The 23,249-nt window shown below is 41.6% G+C and overlaps 1 protein-coding gene and 1 long non-coding RNA gene across 3 annotated transcripts in view; one reads left to right on the forward strand and one right to left on the reverse strand.

Moving 5' to 3' along the window:
- The window catches only part of CDH23 (cadherin related 23), a 1,761,581-nt gene that overhangs the window by 1,165,592 nt on the left and 572,740 nt on the right, over positions 1–23,249 (forward strand). For both annotated transcript variants that reach the window (XM_073574902.1, XM_073574903.1), the window contains exons 18-19: positions 9,742–9,814; positions 9,908–10,024. In XM_073574902.1, coding sequence (XP_073431003.1) covers positions 9,742–9,814; positions 9,908–10,024 — 190 coding nt within the window. The remainder of the gene's footprint in view (positions 1–9,741; positions 9,815–9,907; positions 10,025–23,249) is intronic.
- LOC141088721 (uncharacterized) overlaps positions 1–23,249 on the reverse strand; it is a 400,341-nt gene that overhangs the window by 181,118 nt on the left and 195,974 nt on the right. The window lies entirely within an intron of this gene.

Raw genomic sequence — 23,249 nt, forward strand, 5'->3', positions numbered from 1 at the left:
CCTGTGAATATGAAAAAACCAGGAAAAATTTCATCATTCAATTTCTTGTGCAATTTCTCCTGAGTATGATGACACTCACTATGTGGGTGAAAATTACTGTTTGGGCGCACAGAAGTGCTTGAAAGGAAAGGAGCGCTATATTACTTTTAGAACGCAAAATTTGCTGAAATTATTAGTTGACTCCATGTCCCGTTTCGAGAGCCTCTCATGTGCCTAAACAGTGAAAATCCCACACAAGTGACCCTATTTTAGAAACTAGACCTCTCAATAATTGTATTTAGACGTGTGTCGAGCACCTTGAACCCCCAGGTGCTTCACAGAAATTTATAATGTTGAGCTGTGAAAATAAAAAAAAAATCACATTTTTCCTACAAAAAAGTTATTTTAGCCCAATTTTTTTATTTTCTCAAGGGTAACAGGAGAAATTGCACTATAAAAATTATTGTGCAATTTCTCCTATACCCCATATGTGGGAGGAAAACTACTGTTTGGGTACACGACAGGACTCAGAAATGAAGGAGTGACGTTTTGCAATGCAGACTTTGATGGAATTATGTGCAGTTATCATGTCGTGTTAGGAGAGCGACTAGTGTCCCTAAATAGTGGAAAACCCCCACAAGTGAGCCCATTTTGGAAACAGGGACCCTCAAGGAATTTATCTAGATGTTTGGTGAGCACTTTAAACCCCAGGTGCATCACAGAATTTTACAACGATGATTTGTGAAAATGAAAAAATTCCCACAAAACTGTTGTTTTAGCCCCAAAAGTTTTCATTTTCACAAGGATAGCAATAGAAAATGGACCCTAACATTTGTTGTGCAATTTCCCATGAATGCGCCAATACCCTATATGTGGTCGAAAAAACTACACTCCCGAATGAATTCATCTAGGGGTGCACTGATTATATTGACACCACATGTTTTATTCTATTGGGTGGTGAAATAAAGAATAATTAAATTTTACAACTAAAATGTTGTTTTAGCCCCAAGTTTTTAATTTTTCTTAGAGCTAATAGGAAAAATAGACCTGCTTGTTGTAAAATATCTCCTGAGTGCATCAATACACTACATGTAAACAGGGAAGGGTCACCATATTATAGTGCAGATTTTCCTGTTATGGTTTGTGGGTGGCAAGACCCACTGGGAAAGGCCCTGAGGTGCCAGAAAAGCAGAACACCTCATAAATGACCCCATTTTACAACCTACACCTCTCAATTAATTAATCTATGGGTGCAGTGATTATATTGACATCACAGGTGTGTCACAGAATTTTATACCATTAGGCAGTGAAGAAAAAAAAATACATTTTTACAACAAAAATTTTGTTTTAGCCTCTGATTTTACATTTTCCCAAGGATAAATGGGTAAAAACGGCACAAAAATTTGTCCCACAACAGCACAATCTCACCTTACAGGTATCTAAGAGAGAAAAGTAAGGCAGATACCTGTGTCTATAGTTGTGTGAAGATCGCACTCCGGGCACTTTTTCTAGTTCCTGAGATATAGAGGCAGTACCGTATAGTATGGGTACTGGTGTAGAGTCACTGAGAACTAGTTAATGCGTGTGGTGCAGAGATAATAGAAGCATTATCTGGTTCTGCAACCATCTCTGCATGTCTGAAACCCCTGATCATGTGACCGCTCTCTGTGATCCTGGAGGATCTGAACTGGAAGTTCTCCCCTGGTCTGACCCAGAAGTGGAGGTGCTAATGCCCTATATCAGACTGCCCCTCCCTATGCTCAGGGCCTGAGTATTGTGTTGCTTCCCTGCATGGCTGCTTGGTCTGCTGGGTCGCTCCCTCTATTTTGTGCCCTTGCACTCTGCCCTGTCGTACGTCTCTGCACACGCTCCGTGCTCGTACCCCATCTCTTGTCCCGTGCCTTGTCTTATGTTTGTCCTACGTGCCATGTTTTGTCTCTGCTCTGCTTTGCCTTGTAGTCCTTCCTTGCTCTGATTCCGTTCTCTGCTTCAGTCTAGCTTCCGTTCCTTGTTCCGTACCTTGCCTTGCTTTGCATTGTTCCTCCCTATGGTCTCTGTCTGCTTGCTCTGCCTCGCTCTCTCCTATGGTGCTCTGTAGTGCTCCCTGGCACACGCACCATTCCTCCTCTCTTACTTTTGGTGCTCTTTCCATGTCTAGTCCCAAGGCTCTGCCTTGGCCCGGCTCTGGGCTATGGCCTACGCTCCGCTGCTAGACTCTTTCCTATTGTGCTCTCTTGCACATTTCTAGGCTAGTCCTAAGGCTGCCTTGGCCCGGCTCTGGGCTGAGGCCTACGCTCCGCTGCTAGCTCTGTTCTTGCTCTGACCTGATTCCGTGTTTCTGCCTATGCTTCCGTTCCTGGTTCCGTACTCTGCCTAAGCTCTGTCTTGTTTCTCGTCTCGCCTTGCCTTGTTGCTTCGTGTGCTCTTTGCATGCGCCTGGCCTTCCTAGCCTCCTGTTTGTGCCTCAGTCGTGCCCGCCCTAGCCGTGCCCGCCTGCTTGTGCCTCAACCGTGCTCGTCGGTCAGTGACAGCTGTGTCGCCTGCCATGCCTCATCTGGGTTAGCTGGAGTCTTGCCCGCCTGTCAGTGCCGCAGCCCGATCAGCTAGCCAGTGCCCCAGCCGTGCTCTCTGTACTCCCTTGCACCTCACGCTGTTTCTGCACTGCGCTCTACGTGCTCTCTAAAGAACGCGCAGGCCCTCGCCTGCTCCTTGGCATACCTCCCCTTGCTTCTGTAAAAGTACGCGCAGGTCTTGCCATGTACCCTGTCGTGCCCTCTTGCACGCACAGGTCCTAACCCTGTCCTTGAATCCTGACCCTGGCGTGCATCTCTGCACACGCAGGACTCTGCCTTGCCTGACCCTGGCGTGCCTCTCTGCACACGCAGGAATCTTCCTTGAACCTGACCCTGGTGTGCCCTCTGCATGCGCAGGACTCTGCCTCGAACCTTGACCCTGGCATGCCCTCTGCACGCGCAGGACTCTGCCTTGAACCTGACCCTGGCATGCCCTCTGCACGTGCAGGACTCTGCCTTGAACCTGACCCTGGCATGCCTCTCTGCATGCGCAGGACTCTGCCTTGAACTCTGACCTTGGCGTGTCTCTATTCATGCACCTTGTTTGTATGATTGTACCTGTCCCTGGCATGCCCTCTGCACGTGCAGGCCTCCGTCCTTGAATCTGACCCTGGCGTGTCTCCTAGCACGCACCCTGCCTCGTATCCTGGTTTGCCTGCCAGATTCCCGAAGCCTGCCGACCGCTGCCAGAGGTCCGGAGCCAGATGACTGTGGCCTGATGTCCGGAGCTGATGTCCGCAGCCTGATGCCTGGATCCTGTCGGTCGTTGCCAGATGTCCGGAGCCTGATGCCATCACACCCTGCCTTGGACTCTGGCGTGTCTCCTAGCACGCACCTTGTCTTGGACTCTAGCGTGTCTTAGCATGCATCCTTCCTAGGAGCTCTGGTGTGACCCCTAACACGTACTCTGCCCAGGACCCTGGTATATTTTCTGCACGTGTTATGTCTGGAACATTTGGCATGCTCTTGCATGCACCTTGCCGTGTTTCACCGTTTGTGCCCTGCACCTGATTCCCTGTTTATGCCTTGCACCTGTATAAAGTGTGTAACCACGTTTGCTGAAGAAACCCTGTGACTTCCCTTTATGTTTTCTATCCTGTCAGTCCTGTTGCCAGACACTCAATAGTGTCCCCCTGAGCCGGCCGTCTGGTCCAGCTGCTGTGGTGGCTCACCCCCTTGGTCTTGCCCCTGGCACTCCCTGTATACGGGGTGGGTTCTCACTAGGTCAGCTCGCCCTAGGTGGGTGGGTGCCACGGCCCAGAGGGTCCACTCTAAAAAGGAAAAGGACTCAGCGTAAGCTGACGCTCGTCACAGCTACATTGTCAAGCTCTAGTGGGCTTCTGATATTTTAATCTTCTCCCAGGGTTTCCATCTGAATCACATATTTGAAAAATTTGCACAGAAACCCCAATGTAAGCACTCAACACAGAGAACAGGATAAATGTGAGCTGAGCCTTACTGCAATCTTTGAGAGGCAGAATGAACAAATCAACAGCAGATGAAGAATTGGTTTTATTTATTTTTTACAACATTCCTCGTGTGTTCTTTGTTTTTTGCTCTGTTTTTTATTTACTTATTTTACGGGTTAACTGGTTTGAGTTTTATGAGACAGGTTGTTCTGGACCTGGCAATACCAAACGTGTCCTTTTTTCGTTTTGTTTTATATTTTACATAAAGATAGAAATTTATCAGTACAATATATATATATTTATTATTTTCTAATTTTTTTAAACATATTTTTACAAATTTTTCTTTTACTTCTTTTAACTTTTTTACTTTTTTGGACACCAGGGCTCAAGAAAGACATTACTGAACTTAAAAGCGTTCAAAGGCGGGCTACTAAAATGATAAATGGAGTTGGTTCACTACAATACCCAGAAAGGTTATCAAAATAGTTCTATTTACTCTAGAAAAGAGAAGATTTAGGGGAGACCTAATATATATGTACAAGTATATCAGAGGGCAATACAGAGATCTATCCAATGAACTGTTTGTACCAAGGACTGTGACAAGAACAAGGGGGCATTCTCTTCATTTGGAGGAAAGACAATTTCTGCACCAGCATAGAAGAGGGTTCTTCACGGTAAGAGCAGTGAGGCTCTGGAATTCTCTTCCTGAGGAAGTGGTGATTGCCAACTCACTGAATGAATTTAAGAAAGGAATGGATGTTTTTCTTGTGAGTAACAGTATAGAAGGTTATGAATAACATAATATTATAGGTAGATGGTTGACCCAGCTAAGGGGAAGGAATTTTTTTTCCCTATGGAGAAAATTGGCTTCTACTCAGTGGGTTTTTTGCCTTCCCCAGGATCAACAATGCAGAACAGCTGCATTAAAAATAGGCTGAACTAGATGGACATAAGGTTTTCCTTCAGCCTTCAAAACTATGTTACTATGTTACTTTGTCCCACTATGGTACTTTCACTTTCATCAGCCTCATCATTGTTATAATCCCTTGCAATGCACAAGCATTGCAATGGCTTACAACTATCAATGCTGCACTGACACAAGCCCCTTAGATCGCGCTCTGTGAGTGGTCTAATGGCCTTGCCATAGCCTGGTGACTTGGAAAGGGCTACAAAACCATACATAAGGCACTTGATGAAAAGGAGACAACTGTTGGTGCAGTAGAAAATGGAATAAATACAAAATGACTGTCAATCGATATCAATCTGGGGCACCATGCAAAATCTCACTTCGTGGGATATCCTTGATCATGAGGAAGGTGAGAGTTCAGCGTAAAACTACGCAGGGTGGGACTTGTTAATGATCTCAAGCAGCTGGGACCAAAGTCACCAAGAAAACCATTGGTAACACATTACGCCTTAAAGGTTTAAAATCCTACAGTGCTCTTAAGGTCCCCCTGCTCAAGAAGGCACATTTGCAGGCCCATCTGAAGTTTGCCAATGAACACCTGGATGATTCTGTGAGTGATTTGGAGAAGGTGCTGTGGTCGGATGAGACCAAAATTGAGCACTTTGGCATTAAGTCAACTCGCCGTGTTTGGAGGAAGAGAAATGCTGCCTATGACCAAAGAACACTGTGCCAACTGTCAAACGTGGAGGTGGAAACATTATGTTTTGGGAGTGTTTTTCTGCTAAGGGCACAGGACTACTTCACTGCATCAATGGGAGAATGGATGGCGCCATGTACCACAAAATCCTGAGTGACAACCTCCTTCCCATCACCAGGAAATTAAAAATGGGTTGTGGCTGGGATTTCCAGCAAGACAATGACCCAAAACACACAGCCAAGGCAACAAAAGAGTGGCTCAAAAAGAAGCACATTAAAGTCATGGAGTGACCTAGCCAGTGTCCAGACCTTAATCCCATTGAAAATTTATAGAGGAAGTTGAAGCTCCGAGTTGCCAAGCGACAGCCTCAAAATCTTAATGATTTAGAGATGATCTGCAAAGAGGAGTGGACCAAAATTCCTCCTGACATGTGTGCAAACCTCATCATCAACTGCAAAAAATGTCTGACTGCTGTGCTTGCCAACAAGGGTTTTGCCACCAAGTATTAAGTCTTGTTTGCCAGAGGGATCAAATACTTATTTCTCCTCTGCAAAATGCAAATAAATTTATATAATTAATAAATTGTGATTTTCTGTATTTTATTATTGATATTCTGTCTCTCAATGTTAAAATTAACCTACCCTTAAAATTATAAACTGTTCATGTCATTGTCAGTGGGCAAACTTACAAAATCAGCAAGGGATCAAATAATTATTTCCTTCACTGCATATTTAAACTTTTCAACAATCACTGTTAAAACAAAATAGTGATGTTTAAGTCTTACCTTAGCAGCAGACCATATTGTAATCTCTGTCTCCTACAAGATTTTATGCAAGTATAAAATTAGTATTTTTGTTCATTGCAACTTTCGATTCCTTCTCTTGTTTGTATGTTGGTCTGAAATGTTTCAGGCACTGGTGTAGAAGGACATTCACATTTTATATTTGGAGGAAAACATAGTGATAAAGCTTGGCATTGGAAAGGGATACTTTTCATTCTTATTATACTAATTGACTCACCTTTTGAGTTCACACAGTGGTACTACAATTCAGGGCAGAAATCGAAATTTACTAGCCTGGTCCGTAAAATTGTACCAGACGAATGATTGATTTTCTTTACTCGGACTATCGGTCTGTCTGAAAAGTTAATATTGGCTGAGTGTTACTGAATTTATGCTTGTCTGAGTGAACCTTTATTTTATAGCTACATTTCATAGACATGTCTTTAGGATTCATTACATATTTTTTAGAAATAATTTATTGTGTTGGTAGCTTGGTTTATGTGAATAGTAATTAACAGGAAACAGTCATGTTAAGCTATTTTTACCTAGTGAAGGCTCATGAATTGACTTTTCTGTTTGCCAGTTCTTAATCACTGCTGTTTATCTTTGGTAATTTATTTGCTTAGAAACCAATGTCTCTTTAGTAGATTAGCACTTTACAAATTCTGATATGCAGACTGCTTCCATCTTTAAATATAAAACCTAATATACAGACTAACTGCCACAGAATATGCAGACTACTTCTTCTCCTCTTGCTTCCTAGAGTTCAAAAATGAACTCATCATCTTTCTCCCATCTCAACTATCTTCCCTTCCTGATCAATTTATCATAATAAATTACATCAAGCTTTCTCCTGTTCCTGAATTCTGCTGCCTCGGAGAAACCCTCAACTCTTCCTTCAAACCACACATCCAAGCTCTCACCACCTCCTACCACCTACATCTCAGAAAAGTATTTCCAGAATCTGTCTTTTCCTCAACCCTCAAGCTGCTAAAATAGTAGTTTATGTCCTCATTATCTCCCGCCTTGACTACTGCAATATCCTCCTCTGTGGTCTTCTTGATAACACTCTCTTACCTCTCCAGTCTGTCCTTAGATCTTCTGCCTGACTAAACCATCTTTCTTCTCCCCACATAACTCTGAACTAATCTCCCAATGTCATGTAATGTTCGGTCATCCCAAAACTTCCTACTCTCCCCCACAATCGTACATTCCCCATCATCTGAAATTCTCTGCTCCAAGATATCCGATTTCCTCCTACATCCGGATCTTTCAAGTGGAACTTGAAAATCCATCTCTCCAGAACAGCTTCCACCCGAGAGAACCCGCTTCCACCTCATCACTACCAGAGTTGCTGCCTTACCAACACTAAAGCTGCTAAAACCCCCAAACCTACTGTCTCCATCCCCATTATCCTGTAGAATGTAAGGCCAGAAGGGAATTGTCCTCTTCCCTCTGTACCAGTCTGTCACTATTAGTTTGTTCATAGTAATTTCTATTTGTGTTTTTTTTTGTAGCACTGTATTATGTACAGCACCATGGAATCAATAGTGCTCTAAAAATAATATGTCATGTTCTGCTAGTTTCTCCTTTAAATTAATGCCCTAATGTGCAAATTGATCCTCATGTGCTAATTTAACTCATACAAACTACAGAAATTTTCAGTTTGAGGCTATGTTCCCACAATGAGCTTTTGATAAGTTTATGAGAAGGCAAAACTGTGCCATTTCTGCACCTATTATTTAAATTAGGATTCTTGCGGTTTTTCATTGCATTTTGTGTGCTTTTTTAACATGTGTTTTATTGCGTCTTTGACGCTGCTTTTTTTTGCCTTTTGTCATGCGTTAAATGAAATTACTTTGTCTTTGATACTTCCTGGTATTTGGCTTTTCAAAATATTTAATAATTTACTTAGGTGCAGATTACATGCATTTTTGATGCATTTCTGCCATAGAAATGCACTAGACGCATGTGTAGTTTTCACCTGCAGATATTCTGCATTTAATGCATGTCTATGGTAAAAATCACCCACAGAAAACTCAGCATACTCACAAGAGATACTAATATTTGGCCGATTTTAAACACACAGCATAGGTCAGTAGGCATGAGATTTCTTAACATCCCATCCACTTTACTGGAACACAGTTTTAGCGTATGTGTGCTCAACAACTTTTAAACTTAGACAAACCTTCAAGCAGAAGATGATTCATAAAAGGACCAGCATTGTTTTTCCTGAAGTGACTCTTTGCCATCTTTTTGTTTGTTTTTTTATTTTATTTGTATAAAATAGTGAGCAGATTTGAAGTGGAGGTCACAAGAAGAATGATCAGGACAAGTCTTTTGATCTCTTCGAAGCTTTGGAAATCCAAAGCAGTTAACAAAAGCTCAACAGACTGGACATATGCATAGCTAGTTCTTTTTACATTTCAGTGCGTTAAGTGCTTCTTTAACCCTCTTATAGACAGGAAACATAGCGTATCTACCAGAAAAAGACATTGGCATCGAACTTTTGAAAAGATGCAAAATTTGGAGACTTTTGGCATCTTCACTCCAGTTTCTCCCAGCTCAACTGAAACGACAGACCTAGGATGGGATGATGGCAGAGTGGGGAGTGTGACCGTCTAATTCATGATGAGCTGAGGAGTTCCCTACTTCAGAAATCTCACTCCAGTAGCTCCAGATGCCACTCGTTGAACTCTTGGGGTTCGAGAAAAGACATGCACCTCTTCAAGAATCAGGAGCATCTGACTGCAGCACGCCCCTTCATCAAGGCCGGCATAAAGAATACCAGTCTTGATGATTCAGGGCAATTGTGTTCACATACCCTAACAAGTCAAATAAAAATAAATAAAATGTTTCCTATACTATGTGTGAGGAAAACTACACACTGCTTTTGATCATTATGGTCAATGTGTTAAGAAACCCACTGAATGGTAAATGAAAGGGCAAGAGTGCTCAATTAAACACTACTTACTTCTGACACTGAAGTTATAGTCAATTGAAAGTCTTTCATATTAGAGAACAGTCCTTTGCTGAGGGCTTCTGCTTTTCTATTTTAGGGATCAGTTTTCTCTACATTAATAATAATCTTTATTTTTAGATAGCGCTAACAAATTCCACAGCGCTTTACAGTTAGCACACATTATCATCACCGTCCCCAATGGGGCTCACAGTCTAAATTCCCTATCAGTATGTCTTTGGAATGTGGGAGGAAACCGGAGCACCCGAAGGAAACCCACACAAACACATTTAATAATATTCTGTCACATTGATCAATATCCCCAAATCAAATACAATACAAATACAATGTAACTTGTGAAAAAAAAATTGTTAATTTGTTACAACCATCTCTCAGGTTCTCTCTAAGCTAAATTAACTTTTTTTCTCTTTTTCAGGATGAAAATGACAACCCTCCCACATTTAGCCAACCATCTTATGTCATTACAGTAGTGGAAAACATTATGGCAGGTAAAACATTAACCCAACCTTGAATCTTCTAATTTGTCCTTTTATATTTAAAAGGTTGAATAGTTATTTTTCCTTTACACTAATGTTCCTTAGGTGCTACAGTGCTGTTTTTGAATGCTACAGATTTGGATCGATCCAGAGAATTTGGGCAGGAGTCTATCATATACTCCTTGGATGGTTCACCTCAGTTTCGGATCAATGCCCGATCAGGTAATGCTTTTTCAGACATTTCCACAATTCAGTTTTTAAGCTTTGCTTTTTTTGTTGACATTTTTGCTCCAATTTTTTCAAAATGGCATGCTTAGATGATTAGTACCTTAGCTACATTAGCAAAATGTCACATGCTCCTCTAAAATGTTTCAATAATTTGTGCAAAAATTTCAGGAATCCATAACATTAACATAAGATTAAGTACAGTAGTACATTGGTTAAAAAAAAATTCTAACTTTTTAACCCTTTACCTACAATGGACGTAATATTCCGTCCATGTGACCCTGGACCTAACTACCATGGACGGAATATTACGTCCCAGCGATCAGCGGCGCCCACGTGGTGAGCGCCGCTGATCGCGGACGGGTGTCAGCTGATTATCACAGCTGACACCCGGCACAATGTGTCAGGGGCGGTCACGGACCGCCCCGACACGTTAACCCCTTGTACACCATGATCAAACGCGATCGCGGTGTACCGGGGGTTAAAGGGAAGCATCGGCAGGGAGGGGGCTCCCTCCGTGCTTCCCTGAGCCCCCCACGGCAGCGCAATGTGCAGCGCTGCTGCGGGGGGCTCTTTCCCTACAGGCCCCCGGATCCAAGATGGTGACGGGGGCCTTCGGGGGACTGCAGGGAGCTGACTTCCTCACTGCCTGCAAAGCGCAGGCATGAGGAAGTCTGCAGCAGTGCCTGTGACAGATTGCTGATCTGTCACAGTGATCTGTGATGTGACAGATCAGCGATCTGTCACAGGACAGTGATGTCCCACCTGGGACAAGGTAATAAAGTAAAAAAAAAAAAAAAAAAGTGATAAAAATAATTTAAAAAAAATCGCTAAATAAATTGGTAAAAAAAAAAAAAATATTCCCCAATAAATCCATTTTTTCAAAATAAAAAAAAACAAAAACAATAAAAGTACACATATTTGGTATTGCCGCGTCCGTAGTGACCCGCCCTATAAAACTGCCCCATTAGTTAACCCCTTTAGCAAACCCCTTAAAAAATAAAAATAAAAAACGAAGCAAAAAATAATGATTTATTATCATACCACTGAACAAAAAGTGCAATAACGCGCAATCAAAAAGATGCATATAAATATCCATGGTACCGCTGAAAACGTCATCTTGTCCCGCAAAAAACGAGCTGCCATACAGTGTCATCCGCAAAAAAATGAAAAAGTTATAGCTCGCAGAATAAAGCGATGCAAAAATAATTATTTTTTATATAAAATTGTTTTCATTGCAAAAAACCGACAAAACATAAAAAAAACGACCTAAATGAGATATCGCTGTACCGACCCGGAGAATAAAACCGCTTTATCAATTTTACCGCACGCGGAACGGTGTAAACGCACCCCCCAAAAGAAGTTCATGAAACGATGGTTTTTGTTCATTCTGCATCCCAAAAATCGGAATAAAAAGCGATCAAAACATGTCACGTGCCCGAAAATGGTGCCAATGAAAACGTCAACTCGTCCCGCAAAAAATAAGACCTCACATGACTCAGTGGGTCAAAATACGGAAAAATTATAGCTCACAATATGTGGTGATGCAAAAACTATTTTTACAATAAAAAGTGTCTTTTAGCGTCTGACAGCTGCCAAACATAAAAACCACCATAAATAGTAAATCAAACCCCCCGTTATCACCCCCTTAGTTAGGGAAAAAATAATAAAACTAAAAGAAAATGTATTTATTTCCATTTTCCCATTAGGGTTAGGGTTAGGGTAGGGTTAGGGCTAGGGTTAGGGTTAGGGTTAGGGCTAGGGTTAGGGTTAGGGCTAGGGTTAGGGCTAGGGTTAGGGCTAGGGTTAGGGCTAGGGTTAGGGCTCAGATTAGGGTTAGGGGTGTCTTGGGGTTAGGGTTGGAGTTATAATTGGGGAGTTTCCACTGTTAGGGCACATCAGGTGCTCTCCAAAGGCAACATGGCGTCTGATCTCAATTCCAGCCAATTCTGCGTTGAAAAAGTCAAATGGTGCTCCTTCCCTTCCAAGCTCTGCCATGCGCCCAAACAGTGTTTTTACTCCCACATGTAGGGTATCAGCCTACTCAGGACAAATTACAAAACAACTTTTGGGGTCCAATTTCTTCTGTTACCCTTAGGAAAATAAAAAATTGGGGGCAAAAGTATAATTTTGCGGAAAAAAATGTTTTTTTTATTTTCACGCCCAGGCGTTATAAACTTCTGTGAAGCACTTGGGGGTTCAAAGTGCTCTCCACACATCTAGATAAGTTCCGTGGGGGGTCTAGTTTCCAAAATGAGGTCACTTGTGGGGAGTTTCAATAGTTTAGGTACATTAGGGGCTCTCCAAACGCACATGACAACCGCAGACCAATCCATCAAAGTCTGCATTCCAAAACGTCACTACTTCCCTTCCGAGCCCCGACGTGTGCCCATACAGTAGTTTTCTCCCACATATGAGGTATCAGCGTACTCAGGACAAATTGGACAACAACTTTTGGGGTCCAATTTCTCCTGTTACCCTTGGGAAAATAAAAAAAATGGGGACTAAAAGATGATATTTGTTGAAAAAATATGATATTTTTATTTTCACGCCCGGTCGTTGTAAACTTCTGTGATGCACTGGGGGGGTTCAAAGTGCTCACCACACATCTAGATAAGTTCATTAGGGGGTCTAGTTTACAAAATGGGGTCACTTGTGGGGGGTTTTCACTGTTTAGGTACATCAGGGGCTCTCCAAAAGCAACATGACACCCGCAGACCATGCCATCAAAGTCTGCATTCCAAAACGTCACTACTTCCCTTCCGAGCCCCGACGTGTGCCCATACAGTAGTTTTCTCCCACATATGAGGTATCAGCGTACTCAGGACAAATTGGACAACAACTTTTGGGGTCCAATTTCTCCTGTTACCCTTGGGAAAATAAAAAAATTGGAGACTAATTGATCATGTTTGTGGAAAAAATATGATTTTTTATTTTCATGCCTGGGCATTATAAACTTCTGTGAAGCCCTTGGGGGTTCAAAGTGCTCACCACACATCTAGATAAGTTCCTTAGGGGGTCTAGTTTCCAAAATGGGGTCATTTGTGGGGGGTTTCCACTGTTTAGGTACATTAGGGGCTCTCCAAAGGCAACATGACACCCGCAGACCATTCCATCAAAGTCTGCATTCCAAAACGTCACTACTTCCCTTCCGAGCCCCGACGTGTCCCCATACAGTAGTTTTCTCCCACATATGGGGTGTCAGCGTACTCAGGACAAATTGGACAACAACTTTTGGGGTCTAATTTCTCCTGTTACCCTTGGGAAAATAAAAAAATGGGGACTAAAAGATGATGCTTGTTGAAAAAATACGATTTTTTTATTTTCACGCCCGGACGTTATAAGCTTCAGTGAAGCACTGGGGGGTTCAAAGTGCTCACCACACATCTAGATAAGTTCCTTGGGGGGTCTAGTTTCCAAAATGGTGTCATTTGTGGGGGGTTTCTACTGATTTGGTACATCAGGGGCTTTCCTAACGTGACATGGTGTCCGATCTCAATTCCAGCCAAAAACGTCAAATGACGCTGCTTCCCTTCCGAGCTCTGCCATGTGCCCAAATAGTGGTTTACCCCCACATGTGGGTTATCAGCACACTCAGGATAAATTGCACAATATCTTTTAGGGTCCTGTTACTTTTGGAAAAATAAGAATTGAGGGTGAAAAGATCATTTTTGTGGAAAAAATATGATTTTTTAATTGTACCGCTGTACGTTATAAACTTCTGTGAAGCCCTTGGGGGTTCAAAGTTCTCACCACACATCTAGATAAGTTCCTTGGGGGGTCTAGATTCCAAGATGGTGTCATTTGTGGGGGGTTTCCACTGTTTTGGTACATCAGGGGTTTTCCAATCGCGACATGGTGTTCGATCTCAATTCTAGCCAAAAACGTCAAATGGCGCTGCTTCCCTTCCGAGCTCTGCTATGCGCCCAAATAGTCATTTACACCCACATATGGGGTATCAGCGTACTCAGGACAAATTGCACAATAACTTTTAGGGTCCTGTTACCCTTGGAAAAATAAAAATTGGGGGTGAAAAGATCATTTTTGTGGAAAAAATATGATTTTTTAATTGTACCGCTGTACGTTATAAACTTCTGTGAAGCCCTTGTGGGTTCAAAGTTTTCACCACATATCTAGATAAGTTCCTTGGGGGGTCTAGTTTCCAAAATGGGGTCACTTGGGGGGGTTTCCACTGTTTAGGTACAGCAGGGGCTTTCCAAACGCGACATGGCGTCCGATCTGAATTCCAGCCAATTTTGCATTGAAAAAGTCAAACGGCGCTCCTTCCCTACTGAGGTCTGCCATGCGCCGAAACAGTAGTTCCCCCCACATATCAGGTATCAGCGTACTGAGGACAAATTGCACAATAACTTTTGCAGTCCAATTTCTCCTGTTACCCTTGGTAAAATAAAGAAAATTGAACCTGAAGTATTTTTTTTGTGAAAAAAAGTTAAATGTTCATTTTTTTTTTAATATTCAAAAAATTCCTGTGACGCACCTAAAGGGTTAATAAACTTCTTGAATGTGGTTTTAAGCACCTTAAGGGGTGCAGTTTTTAGAATGGTGTCACTTTTGGGTATTTTCTATCATATAGACCCCTCAAAGTGGCTTCAAATGTGATGTGGTCCCTAAAAATAAAATGGTGTTGCAAAAATGAGAAATCGCTGGTCAATTTTTAACCCTTATAACTTCCTAACAAAAAAAATTTTGGTTCCAAAATTGTGCTGATGTAAAGTAAACATATGGGAAATGTTATGTATTAAGTTTTTTGTGTGCCGTATCGCTGTGATTTAAGGGCATAAAAATTCAAAGTTGGAAAATTGCGAAATTTTAAAAATGTTTGCCAAATTTCTGTTTTTTTCACAAATAAACACAAGTTATTTGAATGCAATTTTACCACTAACATGAAGTACAATATGTCACGAGAAAACAATGTCAGAATCACCGGGATCCATGGAAGCGTTCCAGAGTTATGACCTCATAAAGGTACAGTGGTCAGAATTGTAAAAATTGGCCCGGGAGTTAACGTGCAAACCACCCTTGGTAGTGAAGGGGTTAAAAAGTCGCAATTAGTGATAGGCAAACCCCTGGATGTACAGGTCCAGCAGATTCGGCAGAACAGTTAAAAAAATATCAGTTTGGGTACCAGAACAGTACTGAAAATCCATTTTTTGTCTTGCTGTCATCTGCATGACAGCGTGGCAATCACTGCCTCTGATCAGGTAAGATTATTAACGCCAGTCAGATCTGCAGTTGTCACGCTGTCAGATGTGACCGGATGACAGTGGGAGAAACACCTGGTGTTTGTGGTGCTGAACCCAAACAGTAACACCGACTTCCTGGAAAAGTCCCCGTACAGTAGGTGTTACCCTGAACTTTACTGATCGGGTTCGCCCATTTCTAGTCACACTCACAATCAATTAATTGTTTGCAAATTTTTAGAAAACAAAAAAAGGGGCCACATTGGCAAATAAAAGGAAACACATAAAAAAGTTAATTAAAAGAAGAATTTGGGTCAAATCTAAAAATGACTAAAACACAGCAAAAAATGTACAAAAGCAGCAGAAAATTGGGCCCATAGTAAATATTAAGTTGAAAGTGAAAGTGTTTTAACTATATTAACTATTGCAGAAATGTTGCAAATTTTGGGATAAAAGAAATGTTTATTCTCTTCTTGATATGATCAGATTCTAAAGCTTTATTGGAGGAAGTAACTTCCATTCTAACTTTATATTTGCTGGGCACATAACCAATTTAGGGATTTCAGTAGAAAGATTTTAATGACACTTTTTCTTAGACAGTTTTATAACTTTATTTCCGTCATGTAATCTGTAATTGGTTTGTCATGACTTTAATTAGGAAATCTGAAAATCTCCCTTTAAGGCTATCTAAGTTGTGATTTAATGACTTGTTCATGATGAAAGTTATTGTCAAAATCAGTCTTTCAGCCGAAAAATATTGTTGGCAGTAATTTTAAGTTTTAGAATAGGCACCAGCTGGTTCTGCAGTCTTTACACTTGTTTAAGTCCTTTCAGCTGCTTGAGAAGCAATAATGGAAAGCTACAGAGAGTTCACTATGCTTAGACATGTCCAGCTGATGCCTTGTAAAGACATAAGTACTTTTCGTGGGAGTTGCAAATTAGTCAAACTCTTACTGCTCAGAAATAGTTTTAATTGAAGTATTTTTTTTAAGTATCCACATTCAGTGATGTGATTAAACATGCTTTATCACTTCAAAGAATTCATCCACATGGAGTGTTTTTACATAAAATCCTTTGAGTATTTTTAGCAGAATTTGCAACAAAAATCTGAAGTTGACCTAAATTTCAAGATTTAACTGACAAATTCCACAAGTCATAGTCAATGGGGCTATTTCATATGTGGCTACCAGCTGCAGATTTCAATTATTGAAGGGATTTTGAAATCTACCTGCTAACTGGAAAAATCTATAGTCATTTGAACAGCAAACCGGATCTCATATTTAAAACAATGGTAAGCTGTTTATGACTATCTCTTTTGGAGATTTTGATATAGAATACATGCTGAAATCCACATGAAAAAGCCAAGGGTGAGCATTTTTTAGAGAAAAGTAAGTAATTTCCTAGCAATAGGAGAGATTAAGATCCAGGTGAGATTACTCTTTCTTTGACAGTTGCCTCTTTCGACTTCCCCATACACTTGAGCTTCTGGCTCAGTTGAGCTTTTATTTATTTTCAACTGGGAGAAAGGAAATAGCCAATGCCAAGCATATCTGGCAGTGACTTATCTCCCCTGAAAACAAAAGGATAGAGTGATGAAAATAAAAACTGCCCGATCCTTCTTTCCACTAGAGATGAGCGAATTCGTTCGGAAAATGTTCACTGATCTCAAATTCAGCATGAACATAACTCATTCGGATTCATGTTCGGATTCCCTAGCATTATTCCTAAAAATCAGCAAAAGTCAGCCAAAGTTTGGTAAATGACTGAGTTCAATAAGCGCTCCTTCTAATGTCAGTGTTTCCGGTAGCAGCACGGGCCGCAAAATGTCCCACACACATGCTGTCATGGCACAGCTGTTGGGGTGACCCAGGACCAGGAGCTCCTTCCCTGTCCCTAACAATAGGGGGTACCCTAGCTCATCCTACACCCCAAGATACTTCCAAAGGTGAAGATGCTGGGGCTTCTGCCCTTGTCTTATCTCCTGAGTTAGCCCTCCTTGTATTCTGTTCCCACACCAAGGGAAGAGGGGTGCTACTTTGCACAGTAGTACACCAACCTGACAAACAAGGCCACACAAACAATGGTTAACAGAAAACTCCAAGCATACAAAATATTCACTCACATATAACAGAGGAATGCACCGGGATGTGAAGGTAGGGGAATAAACCTAAATAGAGAAGGATAAGGAATTACCATGCATACTAACCAAGCAACAGTCACTAATAACTCCTGCAACTCTCCTTCTTATAAGAACTACTCTCCGTCCGTTAGCCACGCAGCAATAAAGCTAGCTCTGGCAAGGATTTGTATCAGAGTCCAGATTATAAAGGGAAAAGGAGCAAACCGAGCACAGCTGTGAGCACAGAGATTTCTAACATGGCCGATTAACCCCTGTTCTGCTAGAAGGAATAAACACATTTATAATGAAGGAGAAGTGCTTCTTCTCAGCGCCAGACTAGGATCAATAAGAAGCTGCGGTCTGACTCCACACTGTCGCTGTAGCCCAGGGACACACGCACACTGATTACACATGGATGACACACAGATGACATCCCTGTGACATCACTGTGACATGTACTGGTGACTGGGAATCAGCGGTACTGTTCACGCTAGGTGCTGAAGTGAAGACAGCTCACATCATGGTCCCCTGTTTGCGCTGCATCAGTGCTAGCAGGGGACAATGTTGAGAGTTGTATTCAACTATTAAGAGGGAGGGCAGGCGGCGACTGACGGGAGTATTTATCAACCACCGGCTGCGCTATAAATAAATATATTTTAAAAAAAATTACTTGGGGTTCTCCTGTATTTTTTATTACCAGCCAGACAAAACTGACAGTTGCGGGCTGCAACTCTCAGCTGTCAGCTTCAGCAAGGATAGTTATCAAGAATAGAGGGGTTCAAATGCTGCCTTTTTTAGTTGTTTAAATAAATAATGAAAAAATATGCCATGGGGTCCCCCAATTTTCAACAACCAGCCAAGCTAAAGTTGACAGATGGTGCTGGTATTCCCAAGCTGATAAGGGGCCATGGATATTGCCCCCCCAGCCTAAAATTAGCAGCCCACAGCCACCTAAGAAAAGGCGCATCTATAAGATGCACCATTTCTCGTGCTTTTCCCACCTCTTCTCACTTGCCCTGTCGTGGTGGAAATTGGGGTTCTTATTTGTGGGCTTGATGTCACCTTTGTATTGTCTGGTGACATCAAGCCCATGGGTTAGTAATGGAGAGGCATCTATAACACACTTATCCATTACTAATCCTATAAATTGTAAATAAACACACAGCAAGAATAAAGTTGTTTAATTGAAAGCATGACACAGACTACTTTAATGAATACTCACGTCATTGCCCAGTCAACAGAAGCCATGGTCTTTTAACAGAATTCATAGAATCATAGAATCATAGAATGTAATAAATACACTATACAATAGTAATTGAGGCAAATCAGTTGCTGCCAAATAAAGAAGACTTAAAGACATTGATGCATAAAGTCATGGTACCATCCCAAGGTTCCATATTTCCAAAATAGAGGCATAATTGAATGGTAACAGTATGAACCCAATAAGTAGACATCATAGCAATCAACACAATACAAGGTTCATGATTTGACGCATGGTTTCTGAGATCCCAATAAATAAACAATTGAGACAGTAGCTATCTTGCAAAGTCCAAAAAAGAAATATATTTATTAATGACTTTATGTAAAATTTTAATTTAACCAGACTATATATTTGCAAACAATGTTAAATATCAAGCCAGCCCTTAGAAAGGGGCCGCAGAAATAGATGCACAAAACCAGTCTGCAAGAGAACCATTGACATAATAGTGGCAACATGGATACTATGCCATAAATGAAAGAGACTTGAAGGAGTCAGAGGAGATCAAACATGAAATATGAACTCACACAAAGGCATAGCTCAAGTAGAAGGATGGTATGCTGTTTATAACGGAATATCCATAAGGACCGCAAACAATATAGAATAGAGGTCGGTAAGGTTGAAAATCCACTTAGACTCACATCTAAGTAATTCTAAAGTGATATTACCACCCCTGATGTCCGGGTGGACAGTCTCAAGCCCCATAACTTTGGATCCTCTTGACTGACAATTGTGTGTGGACATAAAATGCATGGTGTCAGACGACAGTGTTTTGCCCTTTTCTTTGTCTTTTAACAGAATTAAAATAATAAACCACAATATTCCTTACCTGTCCCCTGAAAAAATAATAATCCATTTGTTCCTTGATGGGTCTAGTTCTGCTACATGTAGATGGCAGGCTGCATTGCTTTATGAGGCAACTATGCAGTGTTTCATCCAGCAGAGACACTGAGCATCATGTGCTACCGCTGCTCAGTATCTTGCGGTGAACTCCTATGACCTGACTGATGTCACTGCGAACGTGAGAAAGTTCTTACGTTAGCAGTGCCATCAGAAAGGTCCTGGTAGTTCACAGCCAATGAACTCAGTTCAACTCACTGAGGTCAGCGCGAGAGCTGACCTCAGTGAAAAGTTGGGAAAAGTTGTAATGGCATAAGACATAGGAGTACACGGTGAGACACTGCACAGTGGTAGCACACGCTGCTCAGTGTCTGTGCTGAATGGCAAGCTGCACAGTCATATCTTGAGACAATACAGTCTTCCATCTAGGCGGCCGTTGCAACACGTTGAGGTGATATAACATAGTTGTTAGGGACTGTAGGCACTGTATTAACATGGTCAAGTACCAGTGTTAGTTATGCTCTATTAGTCCCTGAATAAATTTAAAGAGCAGTGTATGCTTAAGGGGAGGTGTGTGAAATGAATGGATGAGAACAGAGGTGATCTCTCCACAGACACTAAATCACTCCTCCTCCTTTACAATAGGAGCTGTCAGGATAGGCAGTGTATTATTTTATCTATATAATAGACAGTAGGTCAAACCGACAGTGCAGATTGGCGTTTTAAAATTTGCCACAATATTAGTTTAGAGGATTTCCTGTGAGTTTAGGTTTGGATACATTGTACACAAAGAATCCTTTTCATGTGAGAGGGCAATGTGCAATAGATTCAGTTAATCCACTTTATTGGGCCGATGTTTTCTCTTGGTGTCAGAGTCTGAACCAATGAGGACTCCCTGGGGAATACAGCGATATGCTATTGATAAATTAACTTATTTTTGGGAAAGGGCTTGGTGCAATTTTTTTTATGTGCATGCACTTTATACCTTTACAGGATTTAATATTATATCCTCTCACTTCTGATATGGTTATATAGAAGTAAGTCCAATTCTCTGTTAATAATTCCTGATGGGATTCCTTATGGCAGATGACTGAGGAGAAACCCACTGTTGAAAGCAAATCAGAAAAAGTGAGACTAGAATTTGCCAAAATGCATATTATTGAAAAGCCACAAAACTTTTGAGAAAATGGTCTTCAGACAGATGCGACAAAACTAGTTATTTCTGCCAAATCACCTCAGCTCTATGTTCACAGATGCAAAAATCAAACATGGAGAATGCTCGCTTATGTTTTGGGGCTACTTTGCTAAATCTGGCACATGGTCAAAATCTAAGACAGGAACAAAATTAACATAAGCCCTACAGTAAGTCAATAAGTAAAAGCATTAGTGCATATAAATAGCATAGAGTACTTAGTAAACACCATTTTTTATAAAAAAAAATGTTAAAGCCATCTCGCCAGCGTCACGGTGTACCCAAATTGGGATTGTTCTAACATCTAGTATTAAAACCGTACCATGTGTCAAAGTGATGTTAATGTGAATAAGGGCCGAGCAGAACCGTGCCTCAAATATGGATACCCAGCAAATGGCAAGCTAAATAAACGTAATGTCCAGCTCAAAGAAAGGGAGGCCATGCTGTTACTTGCACTGAGGGAAGAAACCTTAAATATAGCTGAAAAAAAAGAACTGGAGTACAAGTTGATATGCATGCCCAACAGGAGCATGTTAACACTGGCCATTAAACTGTCTTAGGTTTTGTCTGTTTAATACCCAGTGTGAATATGCTCCTATTTTCCATACATATCAACTTATACCCCAGTTCATATTTTATAGCTAAGTATTTGGCGCACAGTGTCTTGAACCTTTGAAGGGTATAATGAAATTTCAAGACTATCCAGGCATTCTGGAGCAAAATTTGGTGCCCACTGTCAGAAGGTTTCGTCTGAGTCTCCAGTCATAGGTCAACCAAAACATTCAAGAATGGCTATGAGCAAAACATTGGACTATTCTGAAATGCCTTCTCTGTGCCTTGTCCTTTTGGACATCTGTGGAAGGTGCTGAGACATGCAGTCTGGAGAAGGCAACTTCACACCTGAGACAGCTGGAGCAGTTTGTTCACAAGAAGTGGGCCATAATACCACTGGGGAGGTGCAGAAGTCTCATTGAGAGTTACGGAAATCATTTTTTGCAGTGATTGCCTCAAAAGGTTGTGCAACAACATATTGAGTTAAGATAAGAGTACCATTATTTGTATTCAGGCCATTTTCATTATTAATTTTTTTCTGTTGTGCCACAGTTAAAAAGCAATGCCTGATCTTCATTAGTTGAAATTCAATAAATTTAAATTGAAAATTACTTTTGCCTGTTTGAAGTTGTTTCAATGACTCTTGTGGGTTTTTCTCACTTTAACAGAAGGATACCAACAATTTTGTCCATGTGTGTAGCTTTTTGCAATTAACTGACATTTCTTTTTTTTATTAACTAGCTGAAGAGCCCGGCGTTGCCCGGGCATAGTAACTAACTACGGTTAGTTATAACAAATTATAATGATTATATCTATCTATATATATATCTGAGTGTATAGCCCCGCTCACTCCGCATAGCCACATTCACTGTAATATCCCACATCATCTCGTCAGCCAGAGCCACTGGACTACAACCCCTAATATCCCACATCATCCCATCAGAGCCACTGAACTACTACCCCTAATATCCCACATCATCATGTCAGCCAGAGCCACCGGACTACTACCCCTAATATTCCACATTATCCCGTCAGCCAGAGCCACCAAAAATACTACCCCTAATATCCCACATCATCCCGTTAGAGCCACTGGACTACCACCACTAATATCCCACATCATCCCGACCGCCAGAGCCACCAGACTACTACCCCTAATATCCCATGTCATGTTGTCAGCCAGAGCTACCAGACTACTACCACTAATATCGCACATCATCCCATCAGAGTCACCAGATTACTACCCCTAATACGCCACATCATCCCATCAGCCATAGCCACCGACTACTACCGCTAATATCCCATATCATCCCGTCAGAGCCACCAGACTACTACCCCTAATATCCCACATCATCCTGTCAGAGCCAATGGACTACTACCATTAATATCCCACATCATCCCATCAGCAGAGCCACCAGACTACTACCCCTAATATCCCACGTCACCCTGTCAGCCAGTGCTACCAGACTACTACCACTAATATCCCACATCATTCCGTCAGAGTCACCGGAATACTACCCCTAATATGCCACATCATGCAACCAGCCAGAGCCACCGGACTACTACCCCAGATATCCCACATCATCTCATCAACCAGAGCCACCAAACTACTACCACTAATATCCCACATCATCCCATCAGCCAGAGCAACCGGACAACTATCACTAATGTCCCACATCATCCAGTCAGAGCCACCGGACTACTATCACTAATATCCCACATCATCCAGTCAGAGCCACTGGACTACTACCCCTAATATCCCACATCATCCCGTCAGCCAGAGCCACCAGACTACTACCCCTAATATCCCACATCATCCCATTAGAGCCACCATATGGCTACCACTAATATCTCACATCATCCTGTAAGAGCCACCAGACAGCTATCCCTAATATCCCACATCATCCCATCAGCCAGAGCCACTGGACTACTACCACTTGTATCCCACATCATCCTGTCAGCCAGAGCCACTGGACTACTACCACTAATATCCCACATCATCCTGTCAGCCAGAGCCAATGGACTACTACCACTAATATGCCACATCATCCCATCAGTCAAAG

Source organism: Dendrobates tinctorius, unplaced genomic scaffold (assembly GCF_039654945.1).
Source record: "Dendrobates tinctorius isolate UK_male_01 unplaced genomic scaffold, ASM3965494v1 ptg000040l, whole genome shotgun sequence".
Taxonomy (NCBI): Eukaryota; Metazoa; Chordata; class Amphibia; order Anura; family Dendrobatidae; genus Dendrobates; species Dendrobates tinctorius.